This window comes from Ornithorhynchus anatinus, chromosome 7, assembly GCF_004115215.2.
Source record: "Ornithorhynchus anatinus isolate Pmale09 chromosome 7, mOrnAna1.pri.v4, whole genome shotgun sequence".
In the NCBI taxonomy this organism is placed as follows: domain Eukaryota; kingdom Metazoa; phylum Chordata; class Mammalia; order Monotremata; family Ornithorhynchidae; genus Ornithorhynchus; species Ornithorhynchus anatinus.
Genome location: NC_041734.1, coordinates 36,003,116 through 36,022,392, shown reverse-complemented (window position 1 = coordinate 36,022,392; position 19,277 = coordinate 36,003,116). Strand labels below are relative to the sequence as shown.

The following is a 19,277-nucleotide window of genomic DNA, read 5'->3' as shown; positions in this document are numbered from 1 at the left end:
GAAGTTTTTTGTTTTTTTATTTAATCATGTAGTTGCTCAATGTGATCATGACTGTGCCTCTTATTCTCAGATTTCTCCAAACTCCTCTCGAGCTTATTGATATTTTCTGCCCATACAACTTTTGGTGAAAGCAGAGTGAAGATTCTTACTGTGCTGAGTGGGAAGAAATGTTTCGTTTGTGTCCTCCATCTTGTTAATCTCCAACTTGGAGCTATAATGGGCACTCTCTCACCTGGTATTGTGAAATTTATTGAACAAAATTCCATATTTGCCTCATCCGCAAACTCGCTCATGTCTTCACTCTGCTTTCAGTTTTCCAGACTGGAGTATGACATTTTAAATTTTTTTCACCATCACTCTTACTAATTTAGTTTCTCTTCTCCCTACGTTCTTCAGGCCTACTTTGAACCTTTATGTGGTATTTGTTAAGTATTTACTATGTGCGAGGCATTGTACTAAGCACTGGGGTAGATTCGAGATAATCAGATTTGTATAGACCAAATTTACATGAAGCATTATATTGTACTTCTATTAATTATATCAAGACTGACATAATTTGGACTCACAGTATTTGTCTCCACTTTACAGGTGAGGTAAATCTGAGGCAGAGAGAAGTGAAGCGACTGGCCCAAGGTCATATAGCAGACAAGTGGCCAAACCAGGATTAGAATTCAGGTCTTCTGGCTCCCAGGCCCATACTATTCCCACTAGGTCACACTGCTGGAGATGGAAGTTTCCTGTAGGATGTCAAACAGATGATATGTTTGCAACAGAACAGGATTAAGTAAATTAAATGAAAGCTGCCAGTGTAGAATTCACATTGCTTTTACTCAGAGTTCGAATAGCACTTGGAGTAAAAATGAGATGAACAGTGTTAAAAACTGCATGGATTTGATAACCTGCTTTGTGAAGCAGGTGAAATCCATTGAATCAATCAATGGTATTTATTGAATGCTTACTGTGCACAGAGAACAATTATATTCCCATAATGAAATGCTCCATTTACTTAAAGGCAGAAACTGGATGACTGTAGTTTGAGAGAAAAACTACTCAGCTGGGTAATTTTCAGGTCAAAATATTGAAATACTTTTCTTTCATATCCATTAATGTACTGGAAAATTGAAAAGATTGGAATACTGGTCTATTAGAAAACATCTAACCTACTGTAGAATAATTTAATGAATATTATTTTAAGATATTTTAAATTTCTAAACCGTATAACTAAATAGAATCCTTTTAACAGTGGAAGTTGTTAAGTGAAATCAACTAGAAAACAAATGGTTGACTATAGGGATTTTCAGCCAGTGATCTCACAGCTGTTAATATTACTAATCCCTCCCATCAGCTCAACAAGACAAGTGGAAAAAATAGATTTTAAATATAAGAATGAGCTTTAAAAAGTCCTTAGAGATGGAGTCTTAGTCATAATGAAAATAATAGTAATCATAATGATTAATATTTGCTACCTCTATTGCTTTTACTGTCATTTTGTTAGCATTTGTTGAACCTTTACTTCGTGCAAATTCCTTTACTAAGACCTGGAAAACGGTACAGGAATATTTCATTCAATTGTTCAGTCGTATTTATTGAGCACTTACCGGACGCAGACCACTGTACTAAGCTCTTGGGCGAGTACAGTACAAATTTCAGATGTAGTCCCTGGCTTGGGGAGAACTCACAGTCTAAAAGGACAGGAGTGTGAGGGACTAAACTGGCAAAAGATGTAAAAAGGGTGAAATTAGCAAGAGTAGGGCAGAAACTATCAAATAAGATCACACTTCTTGGAGAAGCAGCATTACCTAGTGGAAATAGCATGGGCCTGGGAGTCAGAAGGACCGGGGTTCTGTTCCCAGCACTGATCTGCTGCATGACTTTGGACAAGTCACTTCACTTCTCCGGGCTTCAGTTCCCTCATCTGTAAAATAGGGATTAATAATAATAATAATAATGGCATTTGTTAAGCGCTTACTATATGCCAGACACTGTACTTAAGCACTGGGATGAGTACAAGCAAATCAGGGCAGACACGGTCCCTGTGTCACAATGGACTTGCTGTCTCAATCCCCGTTTTACAAATGAGGTAATTGAGGCAGAGAAGTGAAGTGACTTGCCCAGCGTCACGCAGCAGACAAGTGGCAGAGGCAGGATTAGAACCCATGGCCTTCTGACTCCCAGGCTCGTGCTCTATCCATTATGCCACGAATCCCATGAATCCCAACCTGATTTGCTCTTATCCACCCCAGCACTGAGTACGGTGCCTGGAACGTAGTAAGCACTTAACAAAGACCACAGTTATTATTATTATTGTTATTATTATTATTAAATGAGCAGCATGACATACTTTTAAGGGCCCAGTTTTCAGGCTTCTCGCCTTTCCGGCATGGCAGTCTACAGTCCAGGCAAACATCCTGCTACTCTTTGAGCAATTGTTACAGCCTTGATGCAGCTTCAGTTTCTGCCCGTCATGCTTCCTTGGGGCAGGTCGTCACTCAGTTGGTGGTGGGCATGGGAAGGTGATATAACTCAGTGAGGCCTAGGGTTCCAATACAGGAGGGGCCTGGGGTCCTGGAGCTGGTAGCCCTCTGATTGCCTGGCTCACTCCCACAGGATAGGTCTAAATTCCCGAATGCTGGCACAAGTCACTTCTCCCATAAAGCACTGTTAACCCAGGGAGTTGTTATTCCTGAAAGGTCAATGCCCCACCAAGAAGGTTCTCCAAAGTGGTGTGAAGTAACTTCATTCTCTGGTGGCGGGGATGAGATGGGAAGATGCAAGACTCCCACCGAGGGCTAGCGAGCACTTTGCAGTTACCAGTCTATCAAGGAAGGGGACCACATCGGTCATGATCCGAAGCAGTATGGCCTAGTGGGAAGAGCACGGGCCTGGGAGTCAGAAGGAACTGGGCTCTAATCCCGGCTCCACTGCATGCCCGCTGCGTGACCTTGGGTAAGTCACTGCACTTCTCTATGCCTCAGTTACCTCATCTGTAAAAAGAGGAATAAGTCTGTGAGCCTCATGTGGATCTGTGTCCAAGCCAATTTGCTTGTATCTTCCCCAACTCTTAGTATGGTGCTTGGCACATAGGAAGCGCAGAACAAATACCACAGTTATTATTATTATAATCAAATGGGTGCCCTCTATCGGAGACAGTGTCAACCGAAGAGGGTCACACCGAACATTAAAAACTACTCGCTTATGTATACTTCCCTCAGATCCGTTTATTGTTGGTGTCTTCTGGTCCTATTGGTCCTCTTCTCTATCCGCCTCTCTCTCTCTGACTGGTTGGCCGGGTGGTTGGCACCCGCTCCTCTCCACAGGCCCCCCGTCTCCTGGTCTCAGCCAGTTTTAGCTAGGGCTTGTGATGGGTTCTGATGTCCATGCCCCCTGTGGCAATTTCTCTTCTGTTGGTGGGCAATATTTCAAGCCCAGCTTTTCATCTTACATCCGATCTCCCCGTTATAGCTAGTCTGCAATCCCGGCATTCTGCCATTCTGCCTTCCATCCTTACGTAATCCTGGTTTTCAATATCCTCTGGCGTGTCCTCTCCTTACGTAAGTTCTGTTAATGCGTAAACCTTCATCTCTCTCTTTTGTCAACCAATAATTCTAGAACGGAGTTTTCATTCTGCATCAGAGATAGAATGAGACGAAGAAATTGAGATTGTCTTTCTTAGACCATCACTCCTTAGAACCTCGCTTAGACTGTAAGCCCCGTATGGTATAGGGACTATGTCCAAGCTGATTAACTTGTTTCTACCCCAGCACTTCAAACAATGCTTGACATATAGTAAGTGCTTAACAAATACCATAATAATAAATAATTATAGTGGTATTTTTTTCAGCACTGACTATGTGCCTTGCCCTGATCTAAGCGCTGGGGTACATACAAGATACTAGGGTTGGACGCAGTCCTGTCTCACACAGGGTTCACCATCTTAATCCCCATTTTACAGATGAGGGAACTGGGGCACAGAAAAGTGAAGTGATTTGCCAAGGTCACATAGCAGACAAATGGCAGAGCTGAGATTAGAGTCCAGGTCATTCTGACTCCCAGGCCCATGACCTATCCATTAGGCCATGCTGTTTCCCAATAATACCATAATAATAAACCTTCTGGCAGGGCGAGTATGTCTGGCTAGTAGCATATATGTGTCTGTCATTTCCAGGGTGTGTATATATCCGGGTAATTTTTTCTTTGCATAAGATTCCTTGTTAACAGAGAAACAACTGTATCTTTTTGTTAAAACCCATTTTACCCTAGGAGACTTGTACAGAAAGAGATGCTAAGAATGAACAGTTCCTAGGTTGTGAGCCCCTCCAGGGGCAGGAGCTGTGTTTAATTCCCACCTGTGTACTCTTTCTGAAAGCTTAGTGCAAGGCTTTACACACAGCAGGTGCTCAATAAGTTCCAAGGATTGATTCGCTACTTTCTGAAGAGAAGTTCTTCCCACAAGCCTCGCAAAGAGAACTAGAGATACTTTGAGGAGAAATTCCTAACTATCCAGTATTATTTGGCTGGAAAGAAACAACATTTTTGTATTGTGGTTCAATAGACTGCAGATATCCCCATTTAGAATCTCCTCCAAAGGATATTTTTTTTTCAAACGGTATTTGTTAAGTGCTTACTATGTGCCAGGTCCTGTACTAAGCTCTGGGGTAGACACAGGCTACTCAGGTTGGACACAGTCCCTGTCTGCACGGGGCTCACAGTCTTAAACTCCAGCATTGTACTCTCCCAAGCACTTAGAACAGGGCTGTGCACATAGGATGCACTTAATAAATACCATTGATTGATTTTACAGATGGGGTAACTGAGTCATAGAGAAGTTAAGTGACTTGCCCAAGGTCACACAGCAGACAAATGGTGGAGCTAGGATTAGAACCCAGGTCCTTCTAACTCCCAGGCCACACTGCTTTTCAGATGAACTGGAGTTCAGAGGTGCAGGACCGAAGGAAACACTGATTTCTTACGGCTCTATCTTCTGACATGAAAAGCCCCAAATGGCCATTGGTCTAATCCTAGTTTCTTTATGATATGTTTTGGGGAATGCAGTGAATTATCCAGAAAGGATGATATCCAGGAAATGTATTAGAAAGCAGGGACTGTGAATGGTTTCATGCACTGGGGAAACACAGAATCAGCATTAAGTAAATGTGTACATTTTGATTGTTGATAGTCAATCAAACAATGGCATTTAGAAGCAGCGTGGCTTAGTAGAAAGAGCACGGGCTTGGGAGTCAGAGGTCATGGGTTCTAATCCCGACTCCGCCGCTTGTCAGCTGTGTGACTTTGTGCAAGTCACTTAACTTCTCTCTACTTGAGTAACCTCATCTGTAAAATGAGGACTAAGACTGTGAGCCCCACATGGGACAATCTGATAACCTTGTATCTATCCCAGCGCTTAGAACAGAGCTCGGTACATATTAAATGCTCAACTAATACCATCATTATTATAATTGAGCACTTACTTTTTGCAGAACACTGTTTAAGTGCTTGATACAATACAGTTGGTAGACACAAACCCTGCCCCCAAGAAGCTAAAAACCTGATAAGGGAGACATTAAAATAAGCTCCAGGTAGGGCTCAATCTTGCTCTAAGGGTCTAGTTTTGTCTTTAGCCATCCAGATCCAGTAATCAACTATTTGGAGAGAAACCACTTACATAAATGAAATATCTGTGTGATTTTAGAGCCACCTCTGCAATGTTTTCTTCAATCAATCCATCATATTTATTGAACACTTACTGTATGCAGAGCACTTTACTGAGTGCTTGGGTGAGAATGCTGACACAGTCAGGATGAGGGTGAGATAGAGGGATAGAAATGGGGACATTGCATGCCAGGGTCCTGCTGGGTAGGAGCCATGGGGCAGTCACCGCTGCCTCTTTCTTGTCATGTTACTGCCATCGATCAGTGATTCCGCAGACCAAGAGCCTAGAAAGGCAGAAAAGGAGAAGAATAGAGATCTGCTCAGATGAAACACAAAGTACCCAAGCCCACAGTGCATCTAGAAACCACCCACCCACCCCTGTCCTCTGAAAATTGTTCCTTACTTCCTTACCTGGACTGTGGTATGGCCTAGTGTATAGAACTTGGGCCTGGGAGTAGGGAGGACCTGGGTTCTAATCCTGGCTCTGCCACTTGTCTGCTGGGTGACCTGGGGCAAGTAACTTCACTTCTCTGTGCCTCAGTTACCTCATCTGTAAAGCAGAGATAAGACTTGTGAACCCCATGTGGGTCATGGACTGTGTCCTGCTTGATTAGTTTGTATCTACCCCAGAGCTTAGAACCGTGCTTAACAAATAGAACTTAACAAATACCGTAAAAACAAACAAACAAATGAACAAAAAACCTTTGCTGCTAAGACTAGCCGATGACTGTGAGTTGGGCTGGGTATGGAAGGGCTTTTTTGGGTTCAGGAAAAAGGTGTCCAGGCTGTGGACTGAGGACACAGGATGGGTTGTGCTGCTACATGCAGTCCCTGTGACCATCTCTAGTCTTGAGGGCAGGGTGACCTTCCATCCCTCCCTCTCTTTCCTGTCTGCCCAGTGGATTTCCTTTTCATCCCTATAACACCTATCTATACATTATTTATCTTAATGTTTGTCTCCCCCTCTAGACCGTAAGCTCGTTGTCTGCAGGAAACGTGTCTACCAACTCCACTGAATTATACTGTCCCAAGCTTTTAATACAGTGCTCTCTGCACAGTAAGCACTCAATAAATATCACTGATTGATTGATTGATTGGATAAAGTAGTGAGGGGTGGGGTTGAAGCTGGAGTGGGCAGGGTGGGACAGAAGCCAGGCTGGAGGACACAAAAATCGTGCTTAGGATTGGTTCAGAACCCATTTTGGATAGTCCCGTCTTCGACTTACACTAAGATAACCTATGCCAGTGGTATTGATGGCCTCTATTATTGATAGATTGATTCATTCATTGCAGTGCCTGTCAACCACACTGACATCATCCAATCCAAACCCACATCAAACCTGAGTCCCAATCCAGAAACTTTTTATTCAACCTGACCAGCAGCTTTTTGTGGTCCTGTGCAGTCAAACCGGGTCCAATACAGCCAAGCAGACCTCTAGAGCAGACATCAATCGATCAATCAATCGTATTTATTGAATGCTGACTTTGTGCCAGACACTGTACTAAATGCTTGGTAAAAGACTATACAACAATATAACAGATTCCCTGCCCGCATTAAGCTTACAGTCTAGAGGGGGAGAAATTTCTTGGTTGGGATAGGGTGGTGGGGTTGAGATTCATTATAGACTGCGGATCAGCGACATCAGCAGCACAGATCAAACGTAATGGAAAAAGTTGTGTGAAGAGACTTCAAATGCTGGAGCTTCTCTCATATGCAGTCACCAGTGAAAAAAATTTGCCTGTCCACCTCTCCCATCCGGGCAGCCAAGGAAATCCTTGTTTCTACCCCCAGGGCTTAGAACAATGTTTGCCACATAGTTAGCATTTAACAATTAGAAGCAGCATGCCCAAATAGATAGAGAATGCATCTGGAAGTCAGAAGGACCTGGGTTTGAATCCCACCTCTGCCACTTGTCTGTTGTGTGAACGTGTGCAAGTCACTTCACTTCTCTGTGCCTCAGGTACCTCATCTGTAAAATGGGGATTATGACTGTGAGCCCCAGTTGGGACATGAACTATGTCCACCCTGATTAGCTTGTATCTTCTCCCACTTCCTTCTGCATCGGCCTGACTTGCTCCCTTTGTTCTTCCCCCCTCCCAGTCCCACAGCACTTTTGTACATATCTGTCATTTATTTTTACTGATGCTTGTCTCCCTGCCACTAGAGTGTAAGCTAGTTGTGGGCAGGGAATGTGTCTGTTTATTGTTATATTGTACTCTCCCAAGTGCTTAGTACGGTGCTCTGCACACAGTAAGCACAGGAAGTAGCGTGGTGAAGTGGATAGACGTGGGCGTGGAGTCAGAAGGTCATGGGATCCAATGCCGGCACCATTTGTCAGCTATGTGACCCTGGTCAAGTCACTTAACATCTCTGTGACTCAGTTACCTCATCTGTAAAATGTGGATTAAGATTATGTGCTTAACAAAAACCACAATTAATTAAATATGATTGAATGATTGAATGAATACAGGAATGAATCTGCCAGGGCTAGAACAGTTCCTGGTACTTAGTAAGTGCTTAACAAATACCATTAAAAATAAATAAAGAAATTTACCATATTAGACGAGGCCGGGCCCAGGAGCCCCGGGGGCTACGTGAACTCTATAGGTCCATACAGTCACTACGTCGCTTCCCAGTGAGGACAACGGTGGTTTTGGCTCCTGTAAAGCTGTTGCCACATGGCTGATGATGGGGGGCAGTGGCTAACGGCTCTGGGCTGGGAATTGGAGCAGCGACTGTGTGCCCACTGAAGCTGCTCTGGGGCCTCAACTTCTTCTTTTCCTTCTTCTTCTACAACCCTCCCCTCATTCCTGCAGGATGGTCCAGTTTTCCTGGGCAGGTCCCAGGGGAGACAAGTAGATAGCTTACTCTCAGGAGGCTCTGGGCTGGTGAAGCAAGTCCTGGAGCGTGGGTAGCAGATACCCTCTCCTATCTTTCCATTTTCCCCATACACTTTCTGTCTCCTCTTCCTTTCCCTCTCTTCTTCTTCCCTCCCTGTTTTTCTCCTTCTCTCCTCTTTCCCCTTCTCTCCTTCTTCTCCCTATCTTTTTCTTCCCGTTTCTTCAAAACCTTATCTCTAAAGCCCCATTCCCTCAATATTGCATTCCCCTTCTCTGCCCTTCTCTTTCCCCTTTTCTTCATCTCTTCTCTATCTCTTTCTTCCCACTTCTTCAAAACTTTATTTCTAAAGCCCCATTCCCTCGATGTTACACTTCCCTTCTCTCCCCTTCTCTTTCCCCTCTCTCCTTCTTCTTCCTGTCTTTTTCCTCCCACTTTTTTAAAACCTTATCTATAAGGCCCCATTGCCTCAATATTACACCCTAATTCTCCTTCCATTCCCAACTCAAAATTAGAAGATGGCACCTCTGCAAATGTAGCCCCATATTAGCTAGCCAAAGAGCAGCTCTTTGAGCATCCTACAGCCAGCCAATCTTTTCGTGTCCACCCCCCGGGGTGATCTTAACCCTTGCCCTCTCTAGACTGTAAGCTCATTGTGGACAGCAAAAGTGTCCTTTTAGTGTTGTATATTACTCCCCCATGCACATAGTGCAGTGCTCTGCACAAAGTAAGCTCTCAATAAATATGATCGAATGAATGAACCTCATTTTAGGACCTCATTTTTAAAAATTCTGTCTCGCTACCTGACGTTAAGTACTTCATGGGTATGGTTGGGGGAGCTCCGTTCTAGATATTGGAACCGATGCCTGTGATAGGTCCGTATTTCCATGAAGGCTGGATACTACAATTGCTCTATCTACTTGCTACGTATGAATCTTGACTCTATGTTGGCACTAAACTGCATCTCCCAAAGGAGACATTGGACATCTTAACTCTTCAAAGACGAGACACTAAACTTCTGACATTCACATAGAAAGCAAAAGATGACTATCATTCAAATCCCAATGAAAATGAATAATCCAGAATGGGAGAGAGCCACTGAACTCAGTTATTCTGAACCTGGAAGATTGAGTATCTTTAATGATATCTTGCATTCTGGAAGAAATCATCAAAACAAAGTTAGCTACCTGTGCATACTCTGACTGTGGTGAAAAACACAGTATTGCGAAAGAAAATGTTGCCAATCCTGTGTTGACCTCAGAATAATTGAAGAGGTAGTGGTATGGGGTAGGAAAGTACAGACCTATTATTGTCAGTCCCAAAGGTCAGGGCTTAACTAAATCATCTCCCATTTCTTAGTGAACAAGGGGTTCAGGCTGGATGGTAAGTAAAACATTACCAAATCAAGGACAGGCAGTGTATTTATGAAGGAATGGACGCTCAGAAAACCTACCTGCATTTTTCCAGCTCTACATGAAGAGATGGCACTTCTACCTGCTTGGGCTTGTAGAATGACTTGTGGCATTCTTCTTTGGTTGACCGTCAGACATTTCGCTGAGGGTAAAAAACTTCTGGTGATGCCCATAGGGGGAAGCCCGTGGCTGAGTCTGCTCCCAATACTTCAGAAAATTGAGAAGAGAGGGCATGAAATAGTAGTTGTTTCACCAGATGTAAGTGAGCGGATCAAACTGAATCCATCATACACCTTGAAACAGTATCCTGTGGCTATCCAAAGAGAACATGTGGACTCGGAGATCAGTTATTTTGCTAAATTTCTATTTTCAAATCAAACATTCGTGAGAAAATATTTTGGTCTGTATAGATTAACAGCAGCCATAAACTCGCTGGCAATATCTGCATGCAGAAACATTTTTATCAACCAAGACCTGATGAAGTATTTGGAAGACAGTAAATTTGATGCCATCCTTTTAGATCCGAGTTACCCTTGTGGCCAAATTTTGGCAGAGCATTTGTCTCTTCCAACTGTGTACTTTATCCTAACTCTTTTATGTGGGCTTGAGGCAGAGGCTTCTCAATGTCCAACCCCCTTTTCTTTTGTTCCCCGTGATTTTTCAAGCAATTCAGACCACATGACATTCTTGCAGCGTGTAAATAACGTCTTTTTCGGTGTGGTGCAATATCTGTTTTGTTTCTCACTCTACACCTCATATGAGAATCTGGCCCGAGAATTTCTTCAGCGAGATGTGACCCTGAAAGAGCTCCTCAGTCATGGCTCAGTTTGGCTGTACAGGTCCGACTTTGTCTTTAACTACCCAAAGCCAGTGATGCCCAACATGGTCTTTGTCGGAGGAATCAATTGTATGGTGAGAAATCAACTATCTCAGGTTGGTGATCTGTACTGAATTGAACGTATTTGTGTGGAGGCTCTAGCAAGTATAATAATAATAATAATTGTGGTATTTGTTAAGCGCTTGCTAGGTGCCGGGCACTGTACGAAGCTCTGGGTTGAATAAAAGCAAAGTGTGTTGGACACAGTCCATGTCCCACATGGGGCTCACGGTCTTGATCCCTTTTTAAAAAAGAGATAACTGAGGCACAGAGAAGTGAAATGACTTGCCCATGGTCATGCAGCAAACAAGTGGCAGAACCCAGCTCCTTCTGAGTCCCAGGCCACGCTGCTTCCCAGCAGTATAGACAGAGTTTACCCTCTCTAGGCTGTAGGGGCAGGGAATTGGTCTGCCAACACTGTTTTGCATTTTCCTCTCCCAAGCCCTTAGTATGATGATCTGCACGCAATACGCGCTCAATAAATACCACTGATTAATTGAATGATTCTCTAGACTGTAAACTCATTAATGGCACGGAACATATGTGGTAATTCTGTTGTATTGTACTCTTCCCAAGTGCTTAGTACAGTGCTCTTCACACAGTAAGCACTCAGAAAATAACATTGATTGGTTGATTCTTTAGATTCTTTGTTACTCTCAGCTCTGGTAACACTGATCAAGATGACAACCAAAGCTGGAGAGAAATTCTAGAAGTTTGGCTTGGTGTAGTTCCTTTTTTCGTGTATGCTAGGGTAGGCGGGTATCTGTTTTAAAGCTCTCTTTGGAGTAATTGCATTTTAAATGAGACAGATTAGAATGTGGCACCAATGTCTAAAGTCTACCTCTACTTCACCCCATTAGTTCCTCAGAGCTGAATTGGGCAGCCAATTCATAATCAAATTTAGTATGAATAATTTTAGTGAGAACTGTCTATTCTAGTGCTGTGCAGAATCAATTCTGAATCAGGAGTGTTGGCTGGAAATGTAATGTACTTTTTTAGACAACGTGATTGTTATGTCCTGAAGTTTTTCTTTCCCTGAATTCAAGATTCTGGAGTAGAAAAACTTTCACAGTGAGTCTTCGGTGATGTGTCGTGGCTTAGTGAAAACAGTGCAGGCTTGGGAGTCAGAGGTCTTGGGTTCTAATCCCAGCTATGCCACTTCTCATCTGGATGACTTTGGGCAAGTCATTTAACTTCTCTGTGCCTCAATTACCTCCTCTGTAAAAAGGGAGCCTCATGTGGGACAACCTAATAACCTTGTATCTAACACCGTGCTTAGAACTGTGCCTGGCACAAAGTAAGCACTTAACAAATACCACCATTATTATTATTAATATTATCTGGAAATATTTGAGATTTGCAGGGTGGAACATATATGCTGTTGCTTGATCTAGCCTCATCCAGGGACTATATCAGTGATAGTCTTTTTTCACCATTGGGTAATGGGTTGGGATTTTTTGTTTGGTCAAAAGTTAAAGGACTGCAAATCAGGTAATAATAATAATACTAATAATGATGGTATTTGTTAAGCATTTACTAGGTATCAGGAACTATACTAAGCACTGGGATAAATACAAGGTGATTGGGTTGGACACAGTCACTGTTCCACTTGGGGCTCACAATCAAAATCCCATTTTACGGATGAGGTAACTGAGGCACAGAAAAGTGAAGTGATTTGCCCAACATGTTCACACAGCAGGCAAGTGGTGGAGTCAGGATTATAACCCACGTCCCTGTGACTTCCAAGCCCATGCTCTATCCACTAGTCCATACTGTGTCTCAAGTTGGTTCATTTTATATATATTCTATCCCAGCCACTGTTGATGTAGCCTGCTCCCTTTAATGGTCTTAATCAGTTTCTCCTTAAATCACAGTTCTTTCTATGGCAGTAATTAATGACAGTATTTTCAGACATCACTTATAGGTTGGTTTTTGTTTGATTTTCATTACTGTTCAATCCAGTTGGTAACTTTTTATATAGATCATTCAAGATTAATTCTTGTTTTTTTTAGTTTTATGAGGATTACCTGATTTATTCTACCAACTCTCCCAAACACTTACTAAACTGCTCTACACAGAACCCGTGCTCGCTAACTACCACTGATGGGTTGATTAATCTCTGCTTTCTTACACATTTTGCTCCTCTAATATCAACCTACTACTGTATCTTGATTTCATCTGTCTCACCACCAACCCCTTGCCCACATCCTCCCGCTGGCCTGGAACAGCCTAGCCTCCCTCTTTGTATGAGACACATAACCACTCTCCCCCTATTCAAAGCTCTACTAAGATCATGGGTCTCCTCTGATTAAACCCTGACTTCCTCTATTCTCCCTAGAAGCAGCGTGGCTCAGTGGAAAGAGCATGGGCTTTGGAGTCAGAGGTCATAAGTTTGAATCCCAGCTCTGCCACTTGTCAGCTGTGTGACTGTGGGCAAGTCACTTAACTTCTCTGCACCTCAGTTACCTCATCTGTAAAATGGGGATGAAGACTGTGAGCCCCACGTGGGACAACCTGATTCCCCTGTGTCTACCCCAGCGCTTAGAACAGTGCTCTGCACATAGTAAGTGCTTAACAAATACCAACATTATTATTATTCCACATCGCCTATGCACTTGAATCTGTTCCCCTTAATCACGTTGATATTCACTCCATGTCACAACATTCATGTATATGTTCTTATACCTTGGCATAATTGTCTACCTGTAATTTGACATCTGTCTCCACCGCTGGACTGTATATTCCTGGGCTGGGAGCATGTTTACCTAATCTTTTATATTATACTCTCCCAAATATTTAACATGGTGCTCCTCACACAATAAGTGCTTAATAAATAACATTGATTGATTATTTGATTGAAGTCTGTCAAACCACACATAGGTTGGAGTCAACCACATGTTGCTATTTTTCAAAACACAACCATAACTCTAGGGCATATTAAGTGCTACATAGCTACATAGACTCAATAAATAATATTTCAAACTCCTCAACATTGCTACTGCTAGCTTGGCAATTTTAACATCTAATAATAGAAAGTTTACTGAATAATTTTCTCAAAAAGATTTAAAATCCATAGTACTCTGTGCAAAGTAAGCTCTCAATAAATACCACTGACTGAATCACATAAGAAATGAAAAAAGGGTCATTACACCACACACAAAAAGGAATCTAGAAAGAACTTTTCAAGCTCAACTGTTTAAAGAATTGTCAGGTTGATAGTGTATTGATCCATAACACATTTGCCTCACCTACCCCTATCTCCTTGAAGGTCAAGTTCCTCAGTCCCCTGTCCTCAAAAGCAGTTTTTGGAGGATAGTAGATAGTACCTCAAGATACAGTGGACCAAGCTGGGATTAGAGGAAAGAACTGTGCCAGCTGAGCTTTCATAGATCAGTGGGGTAAGGTAGCAGAGGGTGAGCTGATTGAATGCTTGCTAACCAATGGTAAGGAGTTTAATGGGGAGGTGGATGGGCAACCACTGGAGTTTCTTGAGGAGTGGGGACATGTGGGTCGATCCTTTTATTAAAACAATAATCTGGACAGTGGAGTGAAGTATGGACTGGAGTGGAGAGTAACAGGAGGCAGGGAGGTCAGTGAAGAGTCAGATGCTGTAGTCAAGGTGAGATAGGATAAATGCTTGGATCAACATAGTGGCAGTTTGGATAGAGAGGAAAGGGTGGATTATAGAAATTATGTGAAGGTAGAACTGCAAGTGGAAAGAAGGTGAAAGGAAGAACATTTCCTAGGTTTGCTACCATGTCCCAGCCAAAATGGAAACACGCATTGTGGTAGAACATCTACATCTTGGCTAGTATCAAGAAGATTTGATTTAACATCGATTGAAATGAGTAAGATGTGTGCTCTAGACCTAAAAAAAAGAGTTTGTAGAGTTGGCTACATCTACATCTTGCCTAGTATTAAGAAGATTTGATTTAACATTGATTGAAACGAGTAGGATGAGTGCTCTAGACCTAAAAAAAGAGTTTGTGGAATTCTCCAAAAGATCAACAAAACTCTGTGATAAAGAGGCAGGAGGACTGTATGCCCTTTTAGATTTCATGCACTGGTTAAGCAAATAGATGAGATTTATAATACTGTGGGCCTTACTGATCCTTAGAGAAAAGATTTTGAAAGAATATTCTGTTTTAGGAAATAGGACTATTTGGTAATCTGGGAGATTTTAGGGTCTGAGTCATCAAAGAGTTAGGTTGGGTAATTATAAGTGCTATGAACTGTTGATAAATGGCACAGTGATACAAGAAAGAACATGGAGTTGTCTGAGTAGGTGCTTTCTACTACAGAAGATTTTGCTACTGATGACTTTTTTTATCCTGAAGTGTAGGGTTTAAACAGATTGATTAATTTCCTCATGAAGGAAAATGAATCATTAATAATTCAAAGCCAGAAACTGTATTTAAGGCACAGTGAAACTCAGAAATCCTTCCAATCTTGAACAGTGAAGAATGATAACACCTTTACCTCTTTGGGTTTTTAGAATAGTATGTGGCATTCTCTTTTGCCTGACTGTTAGTCACTTGACTGAGGGGAAGAAACTCTTGGGGATACCTGGGGATGGAAGTATGGATGGGGATAGAATAATTCATAAACTCAGCCAGAGGTCTTGAAATAGTGGTTGTTGCTCCAGAAGTATCCTTGAGGATAAAACCCTCACCATCCTACACCTCAAAACTGCATCCAGAATCTTTCACTGAAGAATATTTGGATATGCAGCTAAAATATTTTGCTACTACTGTTTCTACAAGATATACTTTACTGGATAAGTATAATGCAATTATGTGAATTTTAACAATAACTAAAACAATTGCAATCTCTTCATGTAGAAACACTGTATGCACCAAAGACTTGATGATGTACTTAGAAGAAAAACAATTTGATGCCATCTTGACTGATCCAGTTTTCCCTTGTGGTCAAATTTTGGCTGAGCACCTCTCTCCCCGAACTGTGTATTTTATGATATCTATTCCATGTAGTCTCGAGACAGAGGCTTCTCAATGCCCAACCCTACTTTCTTTTGTCCCCCTTGCTTTTTCAGTTACTTCAGACCACATGATAATCCTGCAGCATTTAAATAACTTGCTTTTGGTTGTGGTGGAATATCTGTTTTGTTTTTCACTCTACTCTGCATATGAGGATCTGGTCCAGGAGTTTCTTCAGAGAGATGTGATTCTGAAAGAGCTCCTAATTAATAGCTCAGTTTGGCTTTAAAGGTCCATCTTTGTCTTTAACTACCCAAAGCCAGTGATGCCCAACACGGTCTTTGTTGGAGAAATGAACTGTGTGGTGAGAAATCAGCTATCTCAGCTTGGTGATTTGTGCTGAAATGAAAATCTCTGTGTCTTGATAGCCTGCCCTGGTAATGCTTTTCGTGATGATGTGTCAATCTGATGATAGAGCGATGGGGGGAGGGGAGTGAAATGGGAGCCACAGGACATCTATTCTTGCACCCAAGAGATTCCATCACCGAGAGGGAGGGTAGAAAGGGTAAATCATGTTGGAAGGTAGGTGGGAGGAGAGAACTGACAGGTGGTGTGAATTCTGTTAAGACTATTGGAAGCCATAGAAAATGAATGGGATGCTAATGATTAGTGCTCTCTTTGGTTGACACTAAGATGCCAACCCAAATTGTGGTTTCAGGAAACCTTTCCTTGGCATTTTCCCTTGTGTGCCTGGGGAGCTAAGAGTTTCTATGAAGTGATTTCATTCTGACTGAGACAAGTGAAAACGTGGTGTTAATGTCTCTGTGTGGACACCTTTGTTCCATAAATTCTATGGAGCTGAATTTGATCTAGTCTTCCCAGTAGGGAGGATTAAATGAAATGTAGATATTTGGAGTGAGAAATAATGCATTTAGTGTGGTCTTGAATTAACGTTTAGAAAACTGTGAGTGAACTCAGGTCCTAGGTTAATTTGACCCATTGTGACTACTGAAGAATTTGAGAGAGGTGTTTGCTGGAAAGGTGATGAAAATTTTTCAGGCAACAGAATTGTTATATCCTGAAGTATTTTCTTTCCTGGATCTAAATCTTGGATCAGGAAACCTTTCATGGTGAGTCCTTGGGGATTCATGTTAATTTGTGGCTCTGATTTGTACATTTTTGAGACCTAAGGTGTGGGAAATTTCTTCTCAGGACATGTATTGTTGGTAATTTTCACCTTTCAGAGTTCAGTTGACTTTCATTTTTTTTGTGTGTTAAAAATCTAAAATACTGCTTCCAATTCATGGGCAGTGCTTTAGGTATCCTAAGCCAGATATTGCTTACATACATTATCCACTTCCCCATCTAGAAGTTTTAATCATGGTGGGTTTTTAAGTCATAATTCAGTCTTCCTCCCACATCAGGAATACCTGGGCACTGGTCACTCATGATATTACTGATTTTCATTTCTATTCAATCCAGCTGGCACGTAATATTTATTGCATCATTCAGGAAGTGTTCTTACAATGTACATGCTTCTTGATTAGTGATTCTATTGACTGATTCCTGAAAAGTGAAATTTTAAAAGAGAAATTACCTTCCCTCCTAAATCAATCCCTCAATCCCAGTTGGAGATTTTCCCCCACTTTCCCCATCTCAGAGAAGCAGCGAAGCTCAGTGGAAAGAGCACGGGTTTGAGAGTCAGAGGTCATGGGTTCGAATCCCATCTCTGCCCCTTGTCAGCTGTGTGACTGTGGGCAAGTCACTTAACTTCTTTGTGCCTCAGTTACCTCATCTGTAAAATGGGTTTTAAGAATGTGATCCTCAGGTGGGACAACCTGATTACCCTGTATCTACTCCAGTGCTTAGAATAGTTCTCTGCACATAGTAAATGCTTAACAAATACCAACATTATTATTATTATCATTATTATTATTATTATCTCCCTAGAAATATAATTTGTACATTCAGAAAGCTTTCCAGAGAATATTTTCTTGTTAGTTGAATTAGTTTTAATAAACTGTTTTGCTAATAAATTTGATTCTTTTAAGGACAAGACAAATTGTATGAGACTCCAGTAAAACTCAGAAAACCTCCCTATATTCTTCATAAGTTTTTATGCAGAAGAATGATAGCACTTTTTTGACCACTTTGGGTTTCTAGAATAGTATGTGGCATTCTTTTTTGCCTGACTGTCAGCCACTTTGTGGAGGAGAAGAAAGCCTTGGCGATGCATTGTTTTTACTTGGAATTTTGTGGCTTAGCATCAATCAATCAATAGTATTTATCCTTCCAGTTTTAAGGATGTATCCAATACTTCAGTAACACACATAGAGACATGAATTAGTGATTTACACTTCAGAAATAATGGTACTTGTTAGGTGCTTACTATGTGCCAAGCACAGTTCTAAACATTGAGTAGATAAAAGTTAATCAGGTTGGACTCAGTTCCTGTCCCATATGGGGCTCCCAGTCTCAATCATCATTTGACAGATGAGGTAACTGAGACCCGAAGAAGTTAAGTGACTTGCCCAAGGTCACAAAGGAGACCTGTGGCAGCACCTGGAATAGAATCCAGATCCTTCTGACTCCCAGGCCTATGCTGTATCCACTAAACCACTCTGTTGACCCAAGGTGGTTGACCCAAGGACATGACTCCACAATGAGTTTGTGAACATTGCCCGACATACCCTTGTTTACTTGAAAGTGCACTGCCCTCATTGATCCACAGAACACAGTCCCCTAGCCTGGGAAGTTTCTGGAAATTTCCAGAGCTACAAACAAATTCAACGGGCCCTTGGCTATGTGAGCAATGAAGGTGGCTGAGATAAGGAGCAGAAATCACCTTAGAACAATGCTTGACATATAGCAAGTGCTTAATAAATACTATCGAAATAACTATAATGACTCCTTCCTCCTCTTTCTCAACTTGCTTTCTTGTTTGTATGTTGTGAATGGTATATTTAAAGATTTCTTTAGTGTACTGTGACTGGCTTTTAACAGTAGAATTGATATGTCTTTTCCCATGATCTGTACTTTTTTTTTATTATCATGATATGACTTAGTGTGATCTAATCAACATGCTTGGTTTTTAATCTTAGGAAGAGTCTCTGATTTAAACATGGCCATAGAATCAACCTGGATATTGTTTAAACAGTTTGGCTTAAAAAGCTCTTTCTGAATTATTTTCTTTGTGATGTGAGCAATGAACTACAACCAGAGTCGTTTGTTATGGTCTTTGTGGTGTCAGAGTCCTTTTAAAGTTTCTGAACTCATTTGAGAGATCATATTTTCTGGAGATTAGTATTCAGTAGAGTTTAGGTGAAAGCTTAAATATTACAGTGTGGTGTGACTTTCTAACTCTAGTCTGTGATACATATATACCGGTGGACAAATAAGCAGAAACCATGAAACACAGAGTGCATCAGCACAGAGTCCATCCCACTATGAGAAATTAAATATCCTTACATAGCCTATTTTCCTCTTTCAGAATTCAGTTAACAACTTCCTCTCACAAAAACAGGAACTCTTGACTATTGGCTTCAGTGCACCTCACTGACTCT

General features: G+C 41.7%; 1 protein-coding gene across 7 annotated transcripts in view; it reads left to right on the top strand.

Moving 5' to 3' along the window:
* Nucleotides 1-19,277, top strand: part of LOC100079726 (UDP-glucuronosyltransferase 1A1-like) — an 85,413-nt gene that overhangs the window by 50,145 nt on the left and 15,991 nt on the right. Inside the window, exon 2 of one of the 7 annotated variants that reach the window (XM_029068988.2) lies at nt 10,114-10,833. The exons of 4 other annotated variants lie outside the window; for them this stretch is intronic. In XM_029068988.2, the coding sequence (XP_028924821.1) occupies nt 10,114-10,833 (720 nt within the window). Of the gene's footprint in view, nt 1-9,954; nt 10,834-19,277 lie in introns of those variants that run through there. 2 more of the 7 variants (XM_007668752.2, XM_029068986.2) reach the window with 2 other exon arrangements.